Genomic DNA, 20,507 nt, shown 5'->3' on the forward strand with positions numbered 1-20,507 from the left:
AGATCCTCCTTCACTGACTTTATTGCCATTAGCCATCAGCACTTTAGGGGAGCCTCCTACACTACGTTTATCACAATCAGCGGACATTCCACCTCACAGACAGCATTGCTGTTGACTTTACACATCCTTCTAGTGTAAACCAACAGAAGCTTCTTTATCTAAAATTCATGTATATTTATATGTGTCTAGAAAACAATAGAAATGGGCCGGGTGCACTGGCTCGTCTGTAATCCCAGCACTTTGGGAGGCTGAGATGGGTGGGGATCACCCAAGGTCAGGAGTTCAAGACCAGCCTGGCCAACATGGTGAAACCCCATCTCTACTAAAAATACAAAAATTAGCCAGGCATGTTGGTGTAAGCCTGTAGTCTCAGCTACTCCAGAGGCTAAGGCAGAAAAGAAGGAAGGAAGGAAGGAAGAGAAGAGAAGAGAAGAGAAGAGAAGAGAAGGGAAGAGAAGAGAAGGAAGGAAAGAGAAAACAGTTGAAATGATTATATACCAAACTAGGAACAGTGATTACTGGGAGGGATTTTTATTTTGTTTTATTTTACCTTACTTTAAGTTCTGGGGTACATGTGCAGAACGTGCAGGTTTGTTACATAGGTATACATGTGCCATGGTGGTTTGCTGCACCTATTGACTCGTCTTCTAGGTTTTAAGACCCACATGCATTAGATATTTGTCCTAATCCTCTCCCTCCCCTTGCCCCCTACCCCCTGACAGGCCCGGGTGTGTGTTGTTCCCCTCCCTGTGTCCATGTGTTCTCGTTGTTCAACTCCCACTTATGAGTGAGAACATGTGATGTTTGGTTTTTCTGTTCCTATGTTAGTTTGCTGAGAATGAAGAGGGATTTTTACATTCTCTATGTTATTTGACTTTTAAAAAACAAGGACTATGTATTAGGTAAAAATTTAATAAATATATTACCAGTCTGATTTTCTTTGTAGGGGAAAGGGAGTAGAATTATGTTGTAATGGAATGAGAAGAAATACTGGTTTACACCTTTTTCCTCTTACTTGCCCTTTGAGACTCTGACTATGGCAAAACTCTTGCATATTCATAGCCTGAGGCCTTAGTTGGCTGGTGCTACCTCCTCCATCCCCTGCCTCCTCCAGGCTGACAGCCAGCACTATTAAAACTAACAAGCAAGCAAGCAAATGGCAATGACTTTGGGCCTCCCTGGCAATGACTTAAAAATAGTTAAAAACAGTTTTAACACTGTTAAAATAAGCAGGCAAGCAAATGACGATGACTTTGGGCTTCCGCAGACATGAATGGTACCTGTCTCTGGGACCTTCAAGATTTCCCAGCTCTCCCTGACCACTTAGTCTCCCACTTCTTACCATGGTCCCAGTGCACCCTCCACTGTAGCACTCATCACATTCTATGTCACTGTTTGTTTACATGTCAGCCTTCCTTACTCCTTGAAGGCAGAAGATGTATCTCAGGTATTTCTTTTTTTTTTTGAGATGGAGTCTTGCTCTTGTTGCCGAGGCTGGCATGCAATGGCACGATCTCGGCTCATTGCAAACTCTACCTCCCAGGTTCAAGCAATTCTCCTGCCTCAGCCTCCCGAGTAGCTAGGATTATGGGCATGTGCCACCACGCCTGGCTAATTTTGTATTTTTAGTACAGATAGGGTTTCTCCATGTTGGTCAAGCTGGTCTCGAACTCCTGATGTCAGGTGATCTGCCCGCCTCGGCCTCCCAAAATGCTGAGCCACAGGTGTGAGCCACCTTGCCCACCCTTGTCTCAGGTATTTCAAAGCCCTCAGTACTTGGCCTAGGGCCTGGCACATAGTAAGACTTCATAAATGTTTGAATGAATGAATGTGTGACTATCCAGGATCTCAAACTTAGTTTCAGCATTTTGCTAATAAGCTCTCTTTGTCTCATCTGTTCTTTTCCTCCATGCTATGAAATAATCTAATTCGACCAGCTTAGACTCAGTCTCTGAGCCAGTGGTTTACACACATTTTGTTCTCAGAACCCCTTTGCAACTTCAATATTTTGAGGACTGCAAACAGTTTTCATTTATTTGGGTTATATTTATCAATCATTACCTTATTAAAAGTTAAAACTGGCCAGACGCAGTGGTTCATGCCTGTAATCCCAGCACTTTGGGAAGTCAAGGTAGGTGCATAGCTTGAGCTCAGGAGTTCGAGTCCAGCCTGGGTAGCATGGTAAAACCCCATCTCTACCAAAAATACAAAAAATTAGCTGGGTGTGGTGGCATGTGCCTGTAGTCCCAGCTACTAGGGAGGCTGAGGTGGGAGGATCCCTTGAGCCTGGGAGGCAGTGGCTGCAGTGAGCCAAGATCGCCCCACTGCACTCCAGCCTGGGTGACGGTGCAAGATTCCATCTCAAAAAAATAAAAATAAAAATAAAATAAAATAAATTAAAATTCAGGAAAAATGTAAATATATATTAACTCATTCATTTGAAAATAATGATAACAATCCCTATACATGTAAACACAAATAACACTTTTTATTTTTTAAAAAATACTATATTTTTTCAAACAAATCCCCCAAAAATTTGGCCGAGCACGGTGGCTCATGCCTATAATCCCAGCATTTTGGGAGGCCAAGGCAGAAGGATCACTTACATTCAGGAGTTCAAGACCAGCTTGGGCAACATAACGAGACCCTGTCTTTACAAAAAAACAAAAATTAAGCGGGTGTGGTGCTACATGCCTGTAGTCCCAGCTACTTGGGAGGCTGAGGTGGGAGGATTGCTTGAGCCCAAGAGGTCAAGGGTACAGTGAGCCCTGATCACAGCACTGTACTCAGCCTCAGTGACAGGGTGAGACCCTGTCTCAAAACAAACAAACAAAGAAAAATGTTAATGGAATTGTTTTCCATGTTTGCAAGTCTCCTAATGTCTGGCTTAATAGAAGACAGCTGTATTCTCGTATCTGCTTCCGCACAACCTGTTGCAATATGTTATTTTGGTTGAAGTATATGAAGAAAATATGACCTTAAGCAAATATGTTTCGGGGTAAGAGAGAACCTCACAACCCCCCTGAGAAGGTCTCAGGAAGCCCTAGGGGTCCTCAGAGGACACCTTTGAAAAAGATCGCTCTGGCCAGGCATGGTGCCTCATGCCTGTAATCCCAGCACTTTGGGAGGCTGAGGTGGGCGGATCACCTGAGATCAGTTTGAGACCAGCCTGGCCAACATGGTGAAATCCCACGTCTACTTAAAAAAAAACAAAAATTAGCCGGGTGTGGTGGTGCGCACCTGTAATCCCAGCTACTCCGGAGGCTGAGGCAGGAGAATCACTTGAACCCGGGAGGTGGAGGTTGCAGTGAGCCAAGATTGCACCACTGCACTCCAGCCTGGGCAACAGAGCAAGACTCTGTCTCAAAAAAAAGAAAAGATTGCCCTCATTCCTTATTTTTGTGAGTAGAACCTCTGCCCAGTCTGGAGGTTCTGTCTGAACTTAAAATCTCAGCAATCCTGCTGCCACCACCCAATAACATAATTGTCAATATCCTTATAATCCCCTAGCTGTGTACCTTATTTCATAGTTTTCAAAGAGTTTTTGTATGTAATGTCTCCCAGTTGCCTATCAGACATGTCTGCTGATTCCATCTTACCCATGAACAAAACTTCCTATGAATCATGAAGTTCAGAGTGTACATGATTTGCTCAGGGCAAGAGGCAGAGCTAGTGCTCAAACTCACGCCTTGTAATACAAGTTATATGCTCTTTTGCTAGCCACTTACATCAGCAGTACTCCAGACTGGCCTCATCTACAACAATCCAGAGTATTGAGATGTTTTTCTTTTTTTTTTTTTAGGCGGAGTCTTGCTCTGTTACCCAGGTTGGAGTGCAGTGGCGTGATCTCGGCTCACTGCATGCTCCACCTCCTGGATTCATACCATTCTCCTGCCTCAGCCTCCTGAGTAACTGGGACTACAGGCATCTGCCACCACGCCCAGCTAATTTTTTTGTATTTTTAGTAGAGACGGGGTTTCACCGTGTTAACCAGGATGGTCTCGATCTACCAATCTCGTGATCCACCCGCCTTGGCCTCCCAAAGTGCTGGGATTACAGGCATGAGCCACCGCACCCAGCCTGTTTTTCATTTTTTTTTCCCTCTCTCTCTGTCTTTTTTTTTTCTTTTTTTTTTTTTAGATGGAATCTCACTCTGTCGTCCAGGCTGAGTACAGTGGCACGATCTCGGCTCACTGGAACCTCCACCTCTGGGGTTCAAGCAATTCTTCTGCCTCAGCTTCCCGAGTAGCTGGGATTACAGGCACACACCGCTGTGCCCAGCTGATTTTTGTATTTTTAGTAGAGATGGGGTTTCACCATGTTGCCCAGGCTGGTCTTGAATTCCTGACCTCAGGTGATCCACCTGCCTCAGCCTCCCAAAGTTTTGGGATTACAGGCGTGAGCCACTGAGCCTGGCTGAGATGTATTTCAATATTTTCCTAATTTATATCTTGACAGGGAATGGCAACTAATATTTACTGAAAGCCTATTATATTCCAAGCACTGTACTACTAAATACCTAATTTGTTTTCCATCAACCTCACAAAAGCAGATGTTATTCTCACTTGAGGAATCAAGGTTTAGAAAGATTTAAGTATCTTGACCTATTTGCCAAAGATGCGTGGCTAATAACTGGTAGCACCATCATTTGGATCAGACCACCTTATTCCAGGTCACACGCTCTTTCCATTATACAACTGTGCCTTCACTAAAATCGTGGTTCTATATGACAAAGTGTCTTCTGACATCATTACAGCCACACAGGAACTCAGCCACAGACACTTTCTGAACCTCCAATATATTTCTGCTCCTTTCTTTGTTGATTCTAGAAATACTGTCAAGCTTTCTTGACAAGCTCACTTCAACCTCTCCTGTTAGTGCAATTCCACCAATCTATGGATAGAACCTTGAAATCCACTAAAAGAAAGCAGAGTAAAGAGAGGCATGCATTTCTTTACAACTAGTGATGGATTAAGAGCATCCAATTGATATTAATTGGCATGTAGCCATTAGGCATTAAAGGTTGAGGGTCTCTGCCCTCCTCCCCAGCTCCATGGTGACCAGACTCAGCCATTTCCTGGCTTAGAGCCTCTCCTATACAGGGCCAGTCCCAGGTGCACCTTTGAGATAACAATAATGTCTCCTAAAACAAACAGCCATTATTTCTACACAAAGACCTTCAATGTTTCCTCCATCAACAAAAGGCTACAGCCATCCCTCCAAGAAGACAAAGGGCTGGAAGCCTTTTCATAAATATCATGATGAGGGTGTGGGCCCAGTGGGAAGAGAACCAGGAAGATAATTCTCCAGCACTTTCTCTGCTGAGGAATAGCTGGGACAGGACTGACTCCATCCCTCAGGAAGAGCTTGAGTCACTAATCATTCCTGAACTATTCATAAAGACAATAATAATATTTCCCTAACCTGCAGAAAGAAAGTAAAAATATTGAGCCATTACAGGATTGCCGTCAGGATCCAATGAGATGATACATGCGAAATCTCTGTGTAAGGTTTAAAGGATTGCACAATTGACATTATTATTATCGGACAATTGATGGGTCACCCATATTGCCTGCATGAAAAAGATAGCTCCATTTTAGCCAGATGAGATTCCAAATAGTCTTGGATTCTAGGTCCACCAGTTTCTAGAATAAAGCATAAGGGAGAAGAAACATGGTCAGTATGGCTGACCATGATAGTCTACTGGGGCTTGTCCGCCGCCAAATTTCTCTGCAGGTGATGGCTAACTTTGTTAGCTGTTCTTTCCACTCCCCAGAGCCCAGATCTGGGAAATGAGGTCACTGGTGGTTGATTCCTCACCTAGGGTCTAATGGTCCAAGTTCCCCACTTTCCCTTCCCTCCTTTGTCCCCCTGAAAACATCTCTCATGCAATTTACACAAAAATAAATACACATTATAAATTAAAGCTTGAGAAAAGTGTCCAACCTCATTGGTAATAAAAGGCAAGTAAATTAATGTGAGTTGTACCATCTTATACCTATTTAATAATAAAACTTATAAATGAGAACATCCCATTTTGATGAGGTTGTGACAAAATTGATGTGATCTTATAGCACTAGTGGCATCATAAATTTGTATAATCCCTTACAGAGGCAAAATGACAACACATAGCAGATACTAAGGAGATATTTCTACCTTTTGCCCTCGTGGTAATCTCTCTCCTTAGCAATTCCCAAGGAAATAATTTAACAGAAGTGAAAAAAAAAGCTGCAGCTATAGATACATTTACCATGATAGGCAAATACTGAAACAACCAGAGAAATGTTTTAGTTAATTGCGGTGTGACTGTAGTCCTTAAAATAAAAATATAAAAACTGGCTGGGCACGGTGGCTCACGCCTGTAATTCCAGCACTCTGGGAAACCGAGGCAGGGGGATGACTTGAGCTCAGGAGTTGAAGATCAGCCTAGAAAATATAGCAACACTGGCCGGGCACGGTGGCTCACGCCTGTAATCCCAGCACTTTGGGAGGTCAAGGTGGGTGGATCACAATGTCAGGAGTTCGAGACCAGCCTGGCCAATATGGTGAAACCTCATCTCTACTAAAAATACAAAAAAATTAGCCGGGCAGGGCGGCACATGCCTGTAATCCCAGCTACTTGGGAGGCTGAGGCCGGAGAATTGCTTGAATCCAGGAGGCAGAGGTTGCAGTGAGCCGAGATCGCGCCACTGCACACCAGCCTAGGTGACAGAGTGAGACTCTGTCTCAAAAAAAAAAAAAAAAAGAAAAGAAAAGAAAAGAAAATATAGCAACACCCCATCTCTACAAAAAATTTAAAAATTAGCAGGGTGTGTTGGTGTGCACCTGTAGTCCCAGCTACTTGAGAGGTTGAAGTGGGAGGATAGCTTGAGCCTAGGAGGTTGACGCTGTAGTGAGCTGAAATCGCGCCACTGCACTCCAGCCTGGGCAACAGAGTGAGAAAAAGGAAAGAAAGAAAGAAAAAGAAAGGAAGAAAGAAAGAAAGAAAGAAAGAAAAAAGAAAGAAAGAAAGAAAGAAAAGAGGGAGGGAGGGAGGGAGGGAGGGAGACAGGGAGGGAGGGAGGGAGGGAGGGAGGAAGGAAGGGAGGAAGGAAGAAGGAAAGAAAATATCAAAACTATTGAGAGGCCAGGCACAGTGGCTCACGCCTGTAATCCTAGCACTTTGGAAGGCTTGAGCCCAGGAGTTCAAGACAAGACTGGGCAACATGGGGAAACCCCGTCTCTATGAAAAATACAAAAATTAACCAGGTGTGGTGGTGCATGCCTGTGGACCCAGTTACTTTTAGGGCTGAGGTGGGAGGCTCACCTGAGAGTTTGAGGCTGGAGTGAGCTGAGATTACACCACTGCATACCAGCCTGAGCAACAGAGCGAGGCCCTGTCTCAAAACAACAACAACAAAAACAAAAACAAAAACTACAGTGGCTCATGCTTGTAATCCCAACATTTTGGGAGGCTGAGGTGGGTCGATCACTTGAGGTCAGGAGTTCCAGACCAGCCTGGGCCACACGGTGAAACCCCGTCTCTACTAAAAATACAAAAATTAGCTGGGCGTGGTGGTGGGCACCTGTAATCCCAGCTACTTGGGAGGCTGAGGCAGGACACTGCACTCCAGCCTGGGTGAAAGAACCAGACTCTGTCTCAAAAAAAAAAAAAAAACTACTTAGAAATATGATGAAATGTTATAAATGATGAAAGTATACAATATAATACAACCAGGTAAGAATGTATGCATAAACACTGGTAATAAGAAAAATGAAAAATTCTTTAATGTAGTGGTAGCCAACTATATTTTAAAATATTCTTTAATGTTTTTATATCATCTTTAAATACAGCAATAAAAAGAAAGAATAGTAGTTAGCTAGTAGAATTTCTCAATACTCTGCTTCTATTAGGGTAGGGTACGGAGTGGTCCTTGCTAAGATGTTCATGGGTATTAGTAAATTTATGAGCAATACATTTCCAGATAGAGAGGCCATAGTAGACTCCAGTGGTTAAAAGCCTCGGAATTCAAGTCAGGCAACCAATTGCTGAGTTGGATTCCTCTTTCTTCACTTGCTTGCATGAGTGGCCTTGAACAAGCTGTTTGACTTTTCTAAATCTTTCTGATTTGTAAAATGGGAGTGATAGGCTGAACCAATTTCATAGAGTCATTGGAAGTAGTCAGTGAGATAAAGTACATAATATAGTGCTAGGTGCATTGAAAAATTATTCAATAAAGGTTTGTTGTTTGTGCTGTTAATAATGATGATGATGGTGGTGGTGGTTGTGATAAACTCAGGGCTTCCAGGGAAAGTACTTTAACTTAAAGGTCTGACATCACTTAAAGGATGCTACTCAAACAATACTATCCCTATATGTGGAACCAACTACAAATTTTGAAAGGTAATTTTATGTTATTTATTGATTTACTTTTAATAGACAAATAATCACTGCTTTTATTTTATTTTATTTTTGAGATGGAGTCTCGCTCTGTCACCCAGGCTGGAGTACAGTGGCAAGATCTCGACTCACTGCAACCTCCACCTCCCAGGTTCAAGCGATTCTCCTGCCTCAGCCTCCTGAGTAGCTGGGACTACAGGAGCGTGCCACCACATGCGGCTAATTTTTGTATCTTTAGTAGAGTAGGGGTTTCACCATGTTGGCCAGGCTGGTCTCGAACTCCTGGCCTCAGGCAATCCGCCCAGTTTGGGCTCCCAAAGCGCTGGGATTACAGGCATGAGCCACCATGCCCAGCCCACTTTATTTTTTAGAGTAATTTTAGGTTCACAGCAAAATTGAATGAAAGGTGCAGAGATTTCCCATAGATCCCCTGTCCTCACATAAGTACAGCCTCCCCTGCTATCAACATCCAACACCAGGGTGGTACCTTTGTTATACAATGGACCTACATTGACACATCACTGTTACCCAAAGTCCACAGTGTACCTTAGGTTTTACTCTTGGTATTGTACATTGTATGGGTTTTACGTAAAATGGCAGGTATTCACCATACAGAGTAGTTTCACTGCCCTAAAAATCCTCTGTGCTTTACCTATTCATCCTTCTCTTTCCCCAACCCCTGGAAACCACTGACAGCTTTTAGTATCTCCATAGTTCCGTCTTTTCCACCATGGCATATAGTTGTAATTACACAGTATGTAGCCTTTTCAGATTGGCTTCTCTCTTGAAAGGTATTTTTTTTAATGAACAGTCTAGAGGACCAGGTGAGGGTTTTGATTTTCCACTAGATAATACAAAGATAACTACTACCAGTGCTTGTGTTTGGTTCTTTATGCATGCTATCTCCAGAAGATAAATGTTATTATCGTTATTGGTAGAACAAGTGTTCAAGGTCACAAAGCCAGGAAGTAGAGGAGCTAGTATTTAAATCCAGTGTGTCTGACTCCAATGTTTTTATGTTTTCATCATGCCACTGTGTTTACCTAATAATAAACACGGGTCCTGGAGCATTTGAACCCAGTCACGGGAACTGACATGGAAAAGCACACTGGCACAGCTGCATATCCAACTGCATGTCACTCCAGTTCTTAGAAAACAGCATCCTGATAGAGCAACACAACAGCCACCCCGCTTGGTGCCAGCTTTCAGGCTTATAACATGTATTCCCAATCCTTAGGCAGGAGAGCTCAGTCAGCATACTGACTAGCCAAATTAAGTGGATCTGGTTCAGTGTTTCTTAACCTTTTTTGCATTATCCATCTCCCCAGAAGTCTCTTTAGACATTTTCTTCCTAATCACTCCCAATTCCGATACCGCAGACAGACTCTACATTTGCTTATGTACCGTGGCTCTTCAGTGGCCCAAAAGCCATTGTAATACCTAAAGCATTCTTTTTGCCCTTGGAGAAACTATTTTTACACTCTTGGGGGCTACATCATCCCCACTGAGAACCTGTGGTCTAGATGCTGTTGGCCAGAGCTCAGGGAGCCTAACGGAGAGCTGAGACACCAGGGAGGTGAGGCCAGGACCTTGGAGAGCGCCGAAGTGGCCCTCCTGAGGTCATTCCAAGGCTCCGTGTTGCCTGAAAATATGTCTGAAAGGAAGAGGCAGGTAGAGGCAGGGGCTAGGAAACTAGTATTAGTATTATCTTACTAGATGTTGTAGGAATCATCAGAATGTGAAGGCCTCCTAATTCTGTTTCATAAAAAGTTCTTGTGGGGCCGGCACTTTGTGGGTGCAGACTTTAATTCTCAAGGCCCAAGTTAAATGGCACATTTTCAGGTAGTCTAACGATTTCAGGGTCTTTATTAAGAGCCCAATTCCATAGGACTTGGAGGTTTTCTGAGGTTTAAAGGTATCAGATTAATTCTCCCTTCCTCACCCTCCACTGCTGGCTGGGTTATGATGCCACATTTATAGTTTTACAGTGCCTGCTGTGACTTGAAGACAATAGGCACTATTTACCATGTGCCAGACAGATACTGTGCTAAGCATATTAGTGAGCTATTTTATTTAACCTGCATAAGAATCTTCTCAGGTGGGTATGATCATTATCCAAGGATAAGAGAGGTTAGCAAACTTGCTCAGGATCACACAGCTGATAATTGGGGAAGCGCCAGACCTTGAACCCACATAGTCGACTTCAGAGCCTCACTGCTTGACCAGCATGCTATACTGCCACCAGATTGACTCAGTGGCCCTGGTAAGGTTTTTAAAAATCCCATTAATATCCTTAGCACAGGACTATTATCTCCCCTACTCAACTTTCCCAGAGATACCTCTGTGACCCAAGGTTTATACTTCTGCCCTCTCCTCAGGAGAACTTAAAATTTGTCATGTCACTCCTATGCTTAAAACTTTTCAATAGCTCTCCCTGTACCCCTCAGAATAAAGTCCAAATTCTTTCTCATGCCTTATAAGGCCCCTCATAATCGGCCCCTTCTTATAAGGCCAGGCTTGTCGTCTTTTACCGCTTTGCTTCTCAAACTCTCTGCTCCAGCCATGTTGATGCAGTTTAACTAAACTATGCCCTCTGTCCCTTTTGGGCCTTGGCACATGCTGTCCCCTCTTCCCAGAGACTTCCTTTCTATTCACCTCCCTTTCAAGGGGATAAATCCTCCATATCTCTCAGGTTTTAGCTCAGATATCACTTCCTCTGCATTTCCTCACAGATCCCCCAAATCTGGGTACAACAGAAATAATGGCATCACAGTACTCTGTGCTGGTCAGATTGTCTGTGGCATATTTTGTCCAGTGCCAGGAATCACATAGATGAAGTCTGCAGGCAGGCAACCAGTATGGAGAGCATTCTGAAATTGCTTTTAATATATGCCAGGCACTGAGTTAACGATTTCATGGCTATTATCTCACATAATCCTGTTGGATTGTGTAAGTACGATGAGGAAACTGAAATTCAAAGAAGTTAAGCAAATTGCTCGAGGGCCCTCAAATGGTGAATGGCAGTGCATGGTGTTTGACCCATTTGGAGCCCATGCCTTCAATCCCTGCATAATACCACCTCTGAAAACCATAGTATCATGACTAGTTTACTGATAAAATAGAAGTTATTTAACCTAGAGAAGAGATGACCAAGGGCAAGCTACATTCAACCTGAAGTGAAAGGTTGTCACTTCAGAGAGTGACAGGGACACATCAGTAGTTGGCTTAATAGAAGAAAGTTCTGAAAAGGAAGTGAGCCTCTGAGGGGAAAGTCCCAAGTATCTGTTATCTATGTGTTTCTCAGTCCAACGTCTAGCTCAGAGGAGGTGGCTCCATAAGAGGAAGGAAACAGAGCTGCCCAATAGTAGGATGGGTTGCCTCATGAAACAGTGACAGCCCCGTTGACACTCCCCAGGTTGGGCTGGTTGGCCACCTGACAGAGCACCATGGGAAGGATCACAGAGAAAGGATTCCACGTATTCTGCATCCTAAAATTAGATGAGCTCTAAAGCCCCCGTCTGCTCAAGGATTCTGTAATTATTGGACTAAGTCTATGACTCAGATTTTGACAAGTCACAGACCATCTGGCAATGCATCAGTGCACTGAGATCTCAGAAAGCAGAGAACATGAGTGGATTGGACTCCTGGACTTCCAGAACCCAAGCTTCCACCCTTTCCAGCTCCATACAATGGAGTTAGAAATGGTTCACGGTAACTCTGGGGAGCTAGAAACAGTCCTGTTCCAGAGGTTAATCTGGAAAGAGAGACGTTTAAGTCATTTATAGAGAAAGCCTCTGCCTGTGGGTTTCAGCTGCTGTCACAGGATCTGAAAAAGGAGATGACTTCTCCTTGCTAGCAGATGGTTAGGACAAAAAAAAAATCAATACGTCAACAAATGAATTTCTGACAGCCATTTGCTGAAAGGAATTGATAGGGCCCCACAAAATGTACATTGGGCCGGCCGTTGTTCCTCACACGCACTGTGTCCTTTCACTCCCAGCCAAGTGGCCAGTGGCAAACACAGAGGACTGTCCCCTCTGTCCAGCATGGAATGAGTTCCGATACAGCACAGCCAGAACAAAGTGCTTTCTGCCAGCTTTCCTAGAGGGCTCGCACAAATGTGGGTGGCTCAAAAAATAAGAAAACATTCCATCAACATTGATGTTATGAGATTCCTTGACTCCACTTTCAAAAGATTTATGCACCCTGACAAGAACAGAGTATTGTGGAGCCTAGAACACCTAGTAATGAGGGCATCTTAGTTGTATGATCCAACCTACAGCTTTAATCAAAACACAACCCCACACACAACTATATTAAACTAGGCATACATCACTTGTGCAATTTTTGAAAGAAGTAATAAACCAAATACAAAGTTGCTGTCATTACCTACAGGTCTAATAGCATCTGTTTGGTCGAATTCTATTATTATTTACAGTTCTTTGACTCTATCTTTCCACAGTCGCCCTCCTGTCTTTTCACTTGCTTCTCTCAACTTAGAGATCAAACCTTCTCAGTTTGTGTCTATAGCTAGAGCCTCAATAAGCTTCCTCCAATGGCATGTGGCATGGTGGTCTCTCACATGGGACCATCACCACACCATGTGCGTCCCTCTCTCTCTTAACAGGGATCTGAGATCTAAGGTCGCCTGGCTCTTCTACTTCCTCTCTTTTTTTCTTCCATTTTTTTTTCTGCCTCTAAAGAAACATGAATTGGATATAGTATAATAACTGGGTGAAGCCCACCAAACTATTTTTCCAAACAGAAGGGAGTGGTTTTCCACTCTTTTTTTTTTTTTTTCTTTTTTTTTCTTTTTTGGAGACAGAGAGACAGAGCCTTGCTCTGTCCCCCAGGCTGGAGTGTAGTGGCACGATCTTGGCTCACTGCAACCTCTGCTCCTGGGTTCAAGTGATTCTCCTGCCTCAGCCTCCTGAGTAGCTGGGATTACAGGCACCTGCCACCCAGCTAATTTTTGTATTTTTAGCAGAGACAGGGTTTCGCCATGTTGGCCAAGCTGGTCTCAAAACTCCTGACCTCAGGTGATGTGCCCACCTCGGCCTCCCAAAGTGCTAGGATTACAGGCGTGAGCCACCGTGCCGGCCCACTCTCTACAGAAGGGTAAAATATTTTCACCTTTCACCTTTTCAGCCAATAGAAAACAATGGCTGCCAAAAACTGGTTTCCCCTTGTAACTCTTGACCAAACTGCCTTCCTCTGCTGACAAATTCCTTTTAAACAAAATATCTTAAGCTGCAAAGGTAAATAGATGGGATCGGAATATTGTTATCTAAAGTTCCCGGATATAGCCTGCTTACACAGATAGACGCTGGCTCCACAGATGTTGCCCACAGGAATGTTTATACAGATAGTGCACACATAGATGTTTCTCACAGACAGATGTACACAAACACAGATGCTACTCACATAGACAGATGTCCACCAGGAACACAATATATACCAACAGCTCCCTCAGGGTGGTCTTGACATAAAGTTCCCGGTTCTCAGCTGTGTTCTCAGTCAGGGTTGTTCCCCAAAGTCCTAAGGGGCATGGGAGAGATGCCAGGGATGCTCAGTGACAGTGTTCCTCCCAGTCATCCCCATCCATCTGTCCCTGGACTTTAGCCCCTTTCCACCCCTGCCCTTCCTTGCCCATCACCTTCATCCTTGGCTGAATGTGGCTACTCTACCCACACCCATGCTTGCCCTTCCCATCAACTCCCTGAGGTCGACAGGGGTGAAGGCCCTGGCTTGTAGAGAATGAAGGCATGGAAAGGAGGCACCTGTTCCAGGTGGGGTAGTCTAGGGCATCATCACATCCATGTCCTCCCTCAAACCAGCTCCCACATACTCCCTGGGTCCCCAGGTGATGACCATGCCAGGCTCCCCACAACTGGTAGACCGCTCAGCTGGCCTCTGTGTTCTGGGTCGTGCGGCACTACCACGGGAAATTCACACACCCCAAAGTGACACTGAAAGGTCACCTCTTCTTCAGATCACATTCCACCCCCACCCCCTGCCCAAAAGCTTTTGGTGACTCCTTCTCCTGATTCTAATATCCCAGGAGAACCCTCCCCCTATCTGGTACCTCTGATGCCTTGACAGATATAGAGGCAGCAGCTGGACACCCGGGTCCTGTGTGCCGTCTCCTGGGGTTCATCTTCAGGCTTCTTGGGTTGGGGCTGGAGGGGCCCCGTGCTGGAGATGGTGCAGACTCTCAGCGTCCCATGTGGGGAAGGGGGACCACTGTAGGCGGGGTTGTCCCAGGCTCCACTCCCCAGCTTTTGCAGCTCCTGCCCCTCAGGACTTTCCACAGCATTCATGGGGAATGAGGTGGGGGGCCCGGTACCCCAGGTGCCCACTTTCAGCTAGAGGAAGAAGGAGCAGAGGCGCAGCCCAGCCTAGCCAGCAGAGAGCAAAGGGAAGGGCGTCTGAGAGCAGCTGTTTCCACACAGCCTGGGCTCCTGCCTTTTGTAGGGGGATGTCTGTGCCTGCTGGGGAGGGAGCGGATGAGAGGACAGGGTGAGGAAGGACCATCAATCCTGTCAGGAGCTCTCTCTCCCTCTTGCTGCAAGCCCCAGGGGACCAGCAGAAAGGGGAGGTGAGGGAACTGGGAGGTGGGGGTCTGAAGAGGGGAGGGGAGAATAGGAGGAGGTTGTGGAGCTGGGAGTGGAAGGAGAAACGGGAGGAAGAGGCGATGCTGGGGATGAACGGGGCTGCTTGCAGATGTGCCTGGTGGAGAGATGGCCCAGAGGTCGGACAGAAGAGATGATCAAAGAGCAATGGGAGGAGCTGAGACAGGAGGGGAGCCGGGGGCCTGTGCTGTGGGTCTGAGTTCATTCCCACTAAAAGCTCCTGAAAGGGCCGACATGGATTGGGGTGGGGACCAAGGCCGGGAGGAAAGCTGAAGAGCGCTGTCCCCCTCCCAGGCTCTGCCCACCTCCCAGGCTCAGCCAATGGGTCTGAGGCTCCTGTCCTGTCTCACCTTGAGCTGTCCCCTGGTGGAGTAGAGACGGGCAGCTCCCCTCCCTCACTTCAACCTCTCAGCTGTGGGGAAAGGACAGTGGCAGGAGGAACCTCAGTCTCACATACTTCAGGGCACTGAGGGGGCAGGGGAGAGGACCACAGAGTCCTAGGTTGTCTATATTCCTTGTTCTGAGGCTTGCCTTTCCATGGCTTATAGGTGAGATACACCAAGAGAGGGGGTTCCTTAAGGGTGTGGGGCTCAGTATGGGAAAAAGGCTAAGACCTGGTTGGGAGGCTGGATCAGAGAACAAAAGACAAGGACAGTATGATGTGGGACTAAAGGGGAGTGGATATCTGGACCCAGCTGAGCTGGAACATTTTCCCATGGCTCTGCTTAGTCCTGGGCCTAGAATTGTAAGCTTGAGCACAAAGTGGAACTATGCGTGATATCAGGATTAATCTGCTTTCTTTATAACTGCAGGTCTCTGAATTAAAACTGTGGCATGGGCCCCCAAGCACATCGCTGCCTATGCCCTGCTCCAGCTTCTGATCACCTGCCCCAGCTTCTCTATAGGCATGCATGATGCCCCAGAATGGGGCTGGTCCCACAGGTGGTGGTGGTCACCCTGCAGTTTCTCCTCTTTGAGGCTAGAGGAGAGACTTTCCTCTCCTAACTCCTGGCTCCCCACCCAGGGCTACTCACTGGCCTGAAGCCCACCTTCACATTCAGCAAAACATCAGCCTTGTCAAAATAATCAGTCTTGAGTTTCCCTATAAAGAGATCTTGGCTGGGTGTGGTTGCCCACACCTGTAATTCCAGCACTTTGGGAGGCCAGGGCAGGAGGATCACTTGAGCTCAGGAGTTCAAGACCAGCCTGGGCAACATGGTGAAACACCGCCTCTACAAAAAACAACAACAACAAAAATTAGCCAGGCATGGGGTGCGTGCATGTAGTCCCAGCTACTCAGGTGGCTGGGGTGGTAGAACCACTTGAGCTGGGGAGGCTGAGGCGGTGAGGCTGCAGTGAGCTGAAATCACACCACTGCACTCCAGCCTGAGCAACAGAGCAAGACCCTGTCTCAAGAAAAAAGAAAGAAAGAAAGATAACAAGTGTTGGCGAGGCTGTGGAGAAAAGGTGCCCCTTGTATGCTTGGCAATATTGTAAATTAGTACAGACATCTTGGAAAACAGTATGGAGGTTCCTCAAAAAACTAAAAATAGAATTACCATATGTTCCAGGAACCTCAAAGGAATTGAAATCAGTGTGTTGAATAGATGTCTCCTTTCCCATGTCCATTGCAGGATTATTAACAATAGCCAAGATGTGGAAACAATCTAAGTATCCATCAACAGACGAACCGATTTAAAAGATGTGGTATATATGCACAATATAATATATTCAGCCTTGAAAAAAAAACACAGAAAATTCTGTCATTTACGACCACATAGATAAACCTAGAGAACATTATGTTAAGTGAAATAAGCCAGGCATAATGAGAGAGATGCCCTATGCTCTCACTTATATATGGAATCTAAAAAAATTGAACTCGTAGAAGTAGAGAGTAGAATGGTGGTTACCAGAGGCTGGGGGCGAGGGGTGGGTGAGAGGGGAAGAGAGTGGTCGATGGATAAAAGCTTTCAGTCAGGCAAGAGAAATATGTTCTGTTGTTCTGTTGCACAGTGTGGTGACTACAGTTAATAATGAGGTACTGTGTACTTCAAAATAGCTAACAGAGAGGATTTAAAATGCTCTTACTACAAAGAAATGATAAATATTTGAAGTAATGAATATGTTAATTCACCTGATTTGATCACTCCACAATGTATACATGTATAAAAATGTCACATTGTACCTCATAAGTATATAGAATTATTATTTATCAATTAAAAATAAAATAAAACTTTAAAAAATGGAGCAAATGGGCCAGGCACAGTGGCTAACACCAGCACTTTGGGAGGCCAACCTTGAGACTAGGAGTTCAAGACCAGCCTGGGCAACAAAGTGAGACCCTGTCTCTACAAAAAAATCAAAAAATTAGTTGGGCATGGTAATGCATGTTTGTGATCCCAAATACACAGGAGGCTGAGACAGGAGGATTGCTTGAGCCCGGGAGGTCAGGGCTGCAGTGAGCCGTGTTCATGCCATTGCACTCCTGCCTTAGTGACAGAGCAAGAGCTTGTTTCAAAAAAAAAAAAAAAAAAAAAAAAGCAGCAGCAGAAAATGGAGGCATGAATAATGTGAGGTAGCATATTTTAATGGTATAGACACTAAACATTATGAAGTTTAGAGGAAAAGGCAGCTTCCTCTGGAGGAAATGAAACAGAAGCTAGATCTGGAAACGAAGAGCCCCATCAGGTTTGGATGGGAAGGTTTGGAAAGGAAGAGGTTCCTTCTAAGCATAGGAATGATAGGTGGGGTCTTGGGGCTCTGAAGATGTCTGTGATGCCCCTAGGGTTGTAGAAGACTGGCCCTTAGTGCAGTTGGGAGAAGACAGAGGAGGGGGAAGGCCTGAGGTTGCATAACGAGGGTGAGGACCTCCTGGTGGTCCCTATTGCCGCCGAGGACTGTGGTGTGCGTGAATCCCTTCAGAGACCATGGAAACTACCAGCTATTCAGAGTGGTTTCAGAACAAAAGGAGGTGGCTTCTGACCAAGTCAGTGGGAAGGAAATAACAAAATAAGAAGAAAAGGAAGGGTTCTTTTTCATTTGGGGCACTCATCCATGCTAATCTTTCATCCATAAAGAAACGAGTAGTCAATCCTTTCATGCTTCCTTTACTAAAAGGTGATTGAATTTTATTAATTCATAGCCTATGTTTAAGGGAAATATATTATTCTGAGATTTTTATTTGTAGTTTAAAAGTTTCTTGGTGGGTTGGAGATTTAAGGTAGTCCCAGGCTTCTTTTAGATTTTTCCTCCTTATTATAGTTTGTATAAATATTGATCCTACCTAGATTTAAGCTATGGGTAGGACAGAACACAGCATTCCAGAAAAACCTCATTTCCATTGCTGAATGGCTATTGGCATACACAAACCTGGCATGTGGTTGAGGAGAAGGGATGCAGCTGATGTGAGAAAATCTTGAGAAGAGAGCCATAATCCCCCTTCCAATTCACTTGAGGTTTTGAAGTATGAGGAAAGATGAAAAGAATTTCATGTGGGTAGGCCTGGCTGAAGAGCTAAAGAGTGCAGGTGCATGTGTGTGGGATGGAGTCCTGACAGCCATGTGCAGATAGTTGAAGGCATAAGCTCCAAAGAAGGAGAGGCATTGTGAAGGTGCTCTTTAGGGGATTATCTAAGGGTAATGAATGAACCAAAGGGGAAAAAAATGTTTCATCAGAACTTTCATAATGGGTAAGATGTAAGAGGCTATAAAACAACCTCCCATGAGAGGTGGTAAAATTCCCATCCCTTGAGTCATTTGGAGGAGACCTAGAAAGTTTTGGAAGTATACAACACTGCCCTGGTGGGGGAATATAGATTTGGCAACCAAGACCATCCTCTATCCTGGTGTTTTACAGCTCAATTTCCAAGATGAGTCAATTGATAAACAATAAATTTGGAAACTCTCCAGAAAAAAAAAGGAAAAAGGAGGAGGAACTGTGCCAGAATCAACCACCTTATGTTAGATAAGCTGATGATAAAGGAAAAGGGAGCCACTACCTCTCACCTACAAGCCTTTTAAATAATTGCAAAAAGACCCCTGCCTTGCATAACTGGACCTTAGGATAGGGTTGATGAACAGGAAGCTAACAGTATGGTCCAGAGAAGCAGGAAAAGCAACAGGAGATGGTATATGATTCCCATTGGGTAATTTTGAATTCTGGAGGAGGCTTGTGATCAGCGGGGGTTTGACTGTGCTAAAGGAGGGTCATTATGTGACAAGTCTTACATCTCTGATTGTTCAAGGCCACCAGTGGATTGCTTTATTCACCTTTGGTCACCTACCTGGGCAAAATCTGATTGCTTTCTCCTGCTTAGTGTTAAGCATTCCCCATGTGTGTGGATCAACCCATATTGGCCCCAGGAGCACAGCTTATGCAACACGGCTTGAGAAATTTTCTCAAAAAGTTCTCCGCATTCTTATGATGTTTAAACTTGCTCAAGAAATTGCAAGTGTGGTAATCAAGTGGCATCTCCTGATTATCTTGTGTCCAGTACCTTTCTCCATGTCCTCAAGCTCCTACTGGCACTTGACTTTTCCTCTTGTCGATGCCATCGACAAACCAGTGTCAGCCGGGCACGGTGGCTAATGCCTGTAATCCCAACACTTTGGGAGACTGAGGTGGGTGGATCACTTGAAGTCAGGAGTTCGAGACCAGCCTGGCCAACATGGTGAAACACTGTCTCTACTAAAAATACAAAAATTAGCCGGGCATGGTGGCATGTGCCTGTAATTCCAGCTACTCGGGAGGCTGAGGCAGGAGAATCACTTGTACCTGGGAGGCGGAGGTTGCAGTGAACCGAGATCACGCCACTGCACTCCAGCCTGGGCAACAGAGCAAGACTCTGTCTCAAACAAACAGAAAATGTGAATAAAGTCCCTGGGTTTAGCAGTTGGCTCAGCAACTTACTATTATATGGTTCTGAACAAGTCACTTTTGAGACTCAGTTTACCTATCTGCAAATCTCCAAAGTGTTGATAGCAATTCTTGCCCTGCTGACTTTAAAGACTGTTTTAGGATTTAGATAATAGAATATAGAAGTCTTTATAAACTGTGTACTTTGAAGCACAAAACAAATTTAGTTCTCTTGCTATTGCGTCCGTGCTTGTACATTCCACTCATATACAGCAATTCGTGGGTAATGTAGATACCTTCAGCCAGGACTTTGACATTGTTTCTGAGTGACATGGGTCCCAGAACTCTCTGTGTCTACACTATTTCAAGCAGCTGACACCAGTAGAATGGAGTGATACCATTTGGCCTGGAGAGAATTCCAAAGGTAATCTTTGAGTGACAGCACCTATTAGATAAGTTTTATAACCACATGACAAGCCTTGTGGCCCATCAAAGCCAGAAGCACCCTTCATCAGGAAGTTTTTTTTTTGAGACGGAGTCTCGCTCTCTCGCCCCAGGCTGGAGTGCAGTGGCGTGATCTCGGCTCACTGCAACCTCCGCCTCCTGGGTTCACGCCATTCTCCTGCCTCAGCTGGGACTAC

General features: G+C 45.0%; 1 protein-coding gene across 9 annotated transcripts in view; it reads right to left on the reverse strand.

Annotated features, from left to right (window-relative positions):
- PKD2L1 (polycystin 2 like 1, transient receptor potential cation channel) overlaps positions 1-20,507 on the reverse strand; it is a 57,564-nt gene that overhangs the window by 26,459 nt on the left and 10,598 nt on the right. For 2 of the 9 annotated variants that reach the window (XM_054522775.2, XM_024253946.3), the window contains exons 3-4: positions 14,466-14,575; positions 13,805-13,918 (exon numbers count right to left, since the gene is read on the reverse strand). In XM_054522775.2, coding sequence (XP_054378750.1) covers positions 13,805-13,918; positions 14,466-14,575 — 224 coding nt within the window. Of the gene's footprint in view, positions 1-5,424; positions 5,581-13,804; positions 13,919-14,465; positions 15,316-15,362; positions 15,425-16,571; positions 16,749-20,507 lie in introns of those variants that run through there. The other 7 variants (XM_063727706.1, XM_063727707.1, XM_054522774.2 and 4 more) reach the window with 7 other exon arrangements.

Source organism: Pongo abelii, chromosome 8 (genome assembly GCF_028885655.2).
Source record: "Pongo abelii isolate AG06213 chromosome 8, NHGRI_mPonAbe1-v2.0_pri, whole genome shotgun sequence".
NCBI classification, from domain to species: Eukaryota; Metazoa; Chordata; class Mammalia; order Primates; family Hominidae; genus Pongo; species Pongo abelii.